We start from the raw sequence: 7,008 nt of genomic DNA on the forward strand, positions 1-7,008 counted from the left end.
TTTTACTGACCTGCCTGACTTCAAGATAATTTTTATCATTATTATTTATAGCCTCAGCCTTCTTCTAATTACAAATTGCAATAAAGAAAGAAAGAAAAAGAAGGTTCACCACGATCCAGCCGCCCCTGGAATTGGGCTTTGATGGCCGCCCTTTCTTTGCAATTCCTGCCTCTCCACGCACAGGCTTTTCAGGGCTGGGACTGAGCAAAGGGACAGCTTTGGTTCTGTGTGTATTTGTTTGCATGGTGTTTTTAATGGAAGCCTCTAGGGGAAGGGAACTGCCCATTGCTGAACACACACAGCAACCCTTCGGGGAGTAAACCGTTACAGCCAGATTATAGAAGAAGGACTCTTCCCCCACCTTCCCCCTCCCAGCCCCCTTCACCATCTCCCTGCTCCCAGTCTCTCCCCCGAGGCTGGGCCTGTGAGTTCCTCGGGGCACCTGATAAACCCAACAGCTCTGCTCCTGCCACTGCCCGCCCCCCGGGGGAGGAGGGTCCTGGCCCTTTCTGCCACCAGCTCACCTGTGACCACGGGCAAGTCAGTCCCCTCCTGATTTCCTCACCTAGAATAGTGGCCTAAGCCAGTGTTGCCCAAGCTTGGAATGCCACCTGGTCTGTACAGTGAATCTTATTCTTTAAAACTAGAAGAGAAGCCTTGTCCTAAGCAATAATATTCATGGTATCATAGGCTTAATATATGTTATTTCTATTATTAATTAAAGTAAAGATAGCATCATTGGAATAAGAAAAGTTCATCCATGTATCAACTTAAAATCACCTTGCAGGTAAAGGCACCCACACAGGTAATGTCCAAGGACTCTCCCACCACGGAGTCCAGCAGGTCACGTTCTTTTTAAATTAATTGATGCCTTAATTATTTAAAATAATGCTCACTTCCTGAGCCACGATCTATGAAAAGCATAGGCTTTTGTGTGTGTTTAAAAGGGAAGTGGCCATCTTAACTCAAAGCAAAATGGGTTCCTTCTAAAGAACTCTACTTCCTTAACTACGAAGCACACTGGCTTTTCTTTATCTCCTTCACTGTGTTCAAACTTGGTTAAAGGAGCTTGGTCAGATGGCTTAGTCAGAACAAGTGAGAGACTTTGGAAGTCTCTCATACTTGGCTTCCATTTCCATCTCTTGCCAGGTGCTGTGTGACATAGGTTCCATTACTTAGCCTCTCTGAGCTTCAGTTTCCTCATCTATAAAGTGGGGGGTGTGAGTCCTACTTCGTGGGCTGCCTGTGTGGCTTCAGGGAGTTAGTACAGTCTGATGCAGTCCTTGCCAAGAGTCAGGGCTGTTAGTTGAGCCCCTTCCCTCTGCCAACTGTCCCCTGCCCAGGTTCGTGCAAGTGGGCCTCCAGGACCAGTAGGTGGCACCCTTCCCCCACTTTACCAGAGCCGTGGGCAGTTTCTGCCTGACCCAGGAGCCAGAGCCTCATGGTTGGAGGAGGTGGGATGCTGCTCTGGCCCGGGCTCCACTAGAGGTCTGGGCAGCGTTCTCCAGGTACCCCGGGGCTCAGGCTTGTGAGAAGGGGTAGCAAGAGGCACCCTGTGTCACCTGCACCTGGTTGACTGCAAGGTTTTGGTGCATGAATGCTGCTAACAGCCTCAGCATGCCTGCTGGGCACCAGGCACTGTATTTGCTCATGTAGTCTCCACCACCAGCTGCAGGGGAGTGCAGCCTGGAATGGGGGAGCGTATGAGGCTCAGAGAGGTGGTGACTTGCCCAAGGTCCCACAGGAAGAGATGGCACCAGGGCTGGAACTGAGGTCTGCACAGGCTGAGGCCCAGATGGTTCCCCACTGAGGATCCTGGGGTGCACTGGGCAGCTCCCTGGGGAGAGTTCCCCGAGCTCAGTTCCCACGAGCTGTTCCCAGGACCTGCTGCAGGGGTGGGAGCGCAGACAGTGGGCTCAGGATTGAGTCTTCCTGCCTGTTCCCTCTCCAGACGTGTCCTATTCCTCACGCCTTGTGTGAATGGCGTGTGAGCCCACTAGCCAGTTCTGCGGTGGGTCCTGTGGTTTGGAGGAAACTAAGTGGGCCCCCCAGTGCAAGCTAGAGCCAGAGCAACTTGCCCAAGGTCCCTGAGTGAACAGAAGCCATGTTCAGCCCAGGTCTGTCAGAGTGCCGCTGCCCAGACGCCTACACTCTCAGGGACCCAGGACAGCTCTCCTCTCCCAAGGCTCCCGGGTGTGCTCCCCGAGGCCTGGAAGTTCTCGGGGGTGAGGGCTGCTTGCTCCTCCCGGGGAGGCTCTGAGTAGGAGAATCCAACCTGCTCTGCCTCGTCCCAGGCCGCAGCCGTATCGGACACTCAAGGAGTCAGACAGCGCTGGAGACGAGGCGGAGAGCCCTGAGCAGCGAGCGCGGGAGCCTGTGGGCCCCACCCCAGCTCCGCCCGACCGGGCTGCCAGCATCGACCTCCTGGAGGACGTCTTCAGCAGCCTCGACATGGAGGTCCCACTGCAGCCGCTGGGCCAGGCCAAAAGCTTGGAGGACCTTCGGCCCCCCAAAGACCTGAGGGAGCAGCCGGGGACCTTTGACTATCAGGTATGCTGGGGAGGGGCGGGGGGCACTGGCTGGGGGTACTTTCTGCACATGAGGTAGATTTCCCCATGTGACAGTAAAAGACACCAAGGGAGAAACAGTGACTTTTCTGAGGTCCTCAGCCAACACTCAGAGTCACTCTGACTGCAAATCCTGCCAGGCCGGCCAATGGCCAGACCCCCCCGCACCCCCTCTGCCCCGCTCACAGGGATCACTGGAGAAGATGCTGGAGCCTGATGGAAATCTGCCCCCCACTTCTGCTTATGCATCAGAGGTGGGCAGGGCTATGACCCCTGGTGGAACTGGGATTAATGATCCCAACCCCACCAAGCCTCCTTGGGGAGCCTGTGAATCAAAGTTCCTGGGCTCTGGATATTAGCATGTGACCCCTGACCTTCCTTGTGACTTTCAGTCAGGCACACCTCCTCTCTGTGCCTCAGTTTCCTCACTTGTGACTGGGGGCTGCTGACTCTGCAGTCCTTGGGTCACAGTGTGGAATTCACAGAGCTCCCACGCATCTGATGATTCACGCTTGCCCCTCTGCAGGGAATTGCTATTCCCAGGCTGCCCACGAGGGAGCTCAGGCCAGGAGAAGGGATGTGACGCCCAGGTCGTGGGCCCTATAGGTGGCAGAGCTGGGACTTGAGCCCAGCCCTCCTATTTCCTTCCCAGCCAGTGTGCCTTCTCCCAGGCCCCGAGCCTCACTTGCCCTCTTGGGCTAATGGGTGGTTGAAAGTGCCCGCACGCTTTGAAAAGTAAAATGGGCCACCCCAGTAGAGGGTCAGTAGGTGGAGTCCTTTTCCTAAAACTACTTGGCAGCACTGAAAAGACAGAGCTTTCTCGGGAGGCCCTTTGTGCCACCCAGTGAGAGAATCCCGGCCTCTAGTGCAGACAGACCTGGGCTTGCTTTCTGCCGCCGACCTGGGCCGAGCCCCCAACTGCTCTGGGTCCCAGGGACTAGTCAGCCACATTCCCGGGACCACAGTCCCAGTGTCCACCTGGCACACAGGAGGGCGGGGGGGGAGGGGCACATGCTGCCTGCCAGTCTGTCTCAGGTCAGCCTGTGGTCATTGCCTCCCTCATTCCCTCTAACAGAGGCTGGACCTGGGCAGGAGTGAGAGGAGCTGTGGGATGCCGGGAGCCTTGAAGCTCGCCCACCCACACAACAAGCTCTGGAGCCTGGGCCAGGACGACATGGCCGTCCCCAGCAAGCCTCCTGCCACCTCCCCCGAGAAGCCCTCGGCCCTGCTTGGGAAATCCCCGGCCCTGCCCAGCAGGCCCCAGAACCGGGACGGCATCCTGAACCCCACCGACAAGGAGGAGGTGCCCACCCCCACTCTGGGCAGCATCACCATCCCCCGGCCCCAGGGCAGGAAGACCCCGGAGCTGGGCATCGTGCCCCCGCCCCCCACTGCCCGCCCGGCCAAGCTCCAGGCTGCCGGCACTGCCCTCGGCGACTTCTCCTCAGAGCGGCTGCAGGCGGAGCGGGAAAGGCGGGCTGCCCTGGGCTCAGCCGCGATCCCCGGGCTCCACCCCAGCGCTGCCCCCCAAGACCCCACCGAACTGCTCCAGCCACTCAGCCTGGCCCCGGAGGCTGCGGGCACAGGCAGTGATGCCCTGCTGGCCCTCCTGGACCCACTTAGCACAGCCTGGTCAGGCAGTACCCTTCCACCAGGTCCTACAGCCCCAAATGTAGCCACCCCATTTACTCCCCAGTTTAGCTTCCCCCCCATGGGGACCCCCACCCCATTTCCACAGCCATCACTCAACCCCTTTGTCCCATCTGTGCCAGCGACACTGCCTGCCATGCCCCTGGTCTCCACACCAGCTGGGCCTTTTGGGGCCCCTCCTGCTTCCCTGGGGCCTGCTTTTGCCCCCAGCCTCCTGCTGTCCAGTTCTGGCTTCTGTGCCCCACAGAGGTCTCAGCCCAACCTTTCTGCCCTCTCCATGCCCAACCTCTTTGGCCAGATGCCCATGGGTGCCCACTCCCTGCAGCCCCTGGGTCCCCCAGCAGTCACCCCTTCAAGGATCCGAACATTGCCCTTGGCCCGCTCAAGTGCCAGGGCCGCCGAGGCCAAGCAAGGGCTGGCGCTAAGGCCTGGAGACACCCCACTCCTTCCTCCCAGAGCCCCCCAGGGCCTGGAGCCAGCGCTGCAGCCATCTGCTCCACGAGAGGCCAGAGACCCCTTTGAGGATTTGTTACGGAAAACCAAGCAAGATGTGAGCCCGGCCCCAGCCCCCGGCTCAGTGGAGCAGCTCAGGAAGCAGTGGGAGACCTTCGAGTGAGCGGGCGCTGAGTGCTGGGGGCGAGCTGAGGCCCGGCTGCCCACTGCGGCAGCTCTGCGGCTGGCCGGCCCTGCTTCCCCTGCTGCTATTTCTGTCCAGGTTCTACTGGTGGGAAGGGTTGGGAGCCCTCTCTGCTGCCCCTCCTCCTCTCCACACTGCCCATCTCTGGAGAACGGCACCAGTTCCAGCCTGGGAATCAACCCAGCTCCTGGGCACTTGTCCTGCTCTGCCACCACCCCTCCCCTGCACCCCTGATTGGGTTTTGCACTAGAGAGGTCATCTGGGCCGATGATTGCCCCAGACCCCATCCTACCCAGCTTCCTTCTGGAAACTGCCCACCAGGAGCCCCACGCCGCCTCAGGATGTGTCCTCCTGAGCCCTGTTCTCCTGCCCCAACTGCAGCCCAGCCCTGCACACCCCACCTTGATGGGCGCAGGCATTGGCAGTACCCTCGGCATGAGCTCGTCTGCACGAGACGCACATGGTCTGGAGTTTGCAGTAAGGAACCCCCCTCCCAGGCTGGAGGAGCTACTGGCAAGGCATTTCCAAATCCTCTCTAGCAATATGCACACTCATTCTTTCCTGAGTCTTCACCCCAACCCCCAAACTTCGTTTTTCTGGCTTGGTAGGGACTTGGGGGCTGAGGCATCCTTGCAATCCCTCCGGGTAGCCAAAGCAAGCCCCAGACAGCCCTGCGTGGGGCCCGAGAGCACCAGCAACTCTGATCTGTAGACGACAAAACGGCAACAGGTAAATCTGAGAGCACCAGGAGGGGTCAGGCTGCCGCCCCGCACTCTCCCTCTGGTCCCCACAGGTTCTCCTGGTCTTGAGTTACTGTCAAGCGGGACTCGGCCTCTTGCTGAGTGGGTCTAAGGGGGCAGAGTTGAGGAGCAGACACCCACATTCCCACTGGAAGACCAGGCTTAGCACCACAGAGGCGCAGGAGTCCCAGCTGCCTGGCAGCTTGGGGCAGGAGGGCACCGAGCCCCTCTCCAGGCCCCTGGGGAGTGGGCGGGCCTGGCCTCTCGCACTTCTTGCAGCCTGGAGGCAGGAGAAGGGCTTGGAGCCGCCCCTCCCTATTTCCCGGAGGCCAGCCTCCCCAAAGCTAAGTTGAAACGTTTTGTTATTGTTTCTTTTATCTTTCTTTTCCTTTTTACTTTATTGATTTGATGAATCTTGAAATTGACTAGTTTCAATAAACCAAGTTAAAATGTGGCCCAGCCATTTAAAAAAACAACCATCTGAGACATGCAGGAAATTGGGAGCATTTTGACCTCATTTCTCATTTCCTATTTGTGAACGGTCAGACATACAGTCTCAGGGGTGTCTGGCGGGGCAGGGGAGTTCCTGGAGACCTCATAACCCCGGGGAGCCTGGTCAGCATCCGAGGGGCTAGGAGAGCACCCCTCAGGTTTGCTCTGACGCGGGGTGTGAAGAGCTGCTGGCCCAGCACGCAGCCCCTTCCTCCGTCAGTCATAGCCCCTCGGGCAAGTCTTCTAAGTCTCGGCAGTGTCCTCTGGCTGTTGGAAGCGGGGGAGCTGTGTCATGTCTGGGCCATGTGGGCACCTCTAGGACACTCAGGTGTTTCAGTAGAGATTCCAGATCCACCCACCCTGGGCAGACCCCTGAGCCCCATCAGGTATAGGGTAGCCCACCCAGTGGGCAGAGTCTAAGGCAAGAGGTACCAGGTGGCCCCAGGGAAGTGGAGCCCAGCCCCTGGTCTCCCTGGCTTGCTGGGGCCTGGTGGCAAGCGCTCCACATTCACATGAGCACTGCTGTCTCTCCACTTGCTGGACTGAATGTGAAAATCCAAGGATGAATTGTGTGTGTGCGTTCAATAAAATCTTCTTGGGGAGAAGGCTGGTATCCCTGTGTCCTGAGGAAGCTCTGCGGGGAGGCGAGGCCTCAGGCATCTTCAGCATCCCTGTTTGCAGAGGTAGAGGCCAGGCTTGGAGCAGTCAGGGAAGGCTTTGACGCCTGGCCCACTCCTAAGCCTGTTACCATTCGGGCCTCTGAGCCCAGCTTAGCCCCTTCTTCTTACAAGCAGGACCCAGGGGCTGGACTGGTCACAGGTGTGCACAGGCCTGCCGGGTCCACGGAGCAGGGCTGCAGGTCACCAATGATGTTGAAGGCACCCAGGCTCCAGGAAAGAAGTTCAAGGGGAGACCTGGAGCT

At 58.6% G+C, this 7,008-nt stretch overlaps 1 protein-coding gene across 8 annotated transcripts in view; it reads left to right on the forward strand.

Moving 5' to 3' along the window:
• Nucleotides 1-6,691, forward strand: part of DENND1A (DENN domain containing 1A) — a 541,250-nt gene extending 534,559 nt beyond the window's left edge. For all 8 annotated transcript variants that reach the window (XM_067743355.1, XM_067743356.1, XM_067743357.1 and 5 more), the window contains 2 exons: nucleotides 2,295-2,550; nucleotides 3,643-6,691. In XM_067743355.1, coding sequence (XP_067599456.1) covers nucleotides 2,295-2,550; nucleotides 3,643-4,833 — 1,447 coding nt within the window. In that variant the 3' untranslated portion in view covers nucleotides 4,834-6,691. The remainder of the gene's footprint in view (nucleotides 1-2,294; nucleotides 2,551-3,642) is intronic.
• Nucleotides 6,692-7,008: the final 317 nt, after the last annotated feature.

The sequence above is a fragment of the Pseudorca crassidens genome, chromosome 7 (genome assembly GCF_039906515.1).
Source record: "Pseudorca crassidens isolate mPseCra1 chromosome 7, mPseCra1.hap1, whole genome shotgun sequence".
NCBI lineage: Eukaryota > Metazoa > Chordata > Mammalia > Artiodactyla > Delphinidae > Pseudorca > Pseudorca crassidens.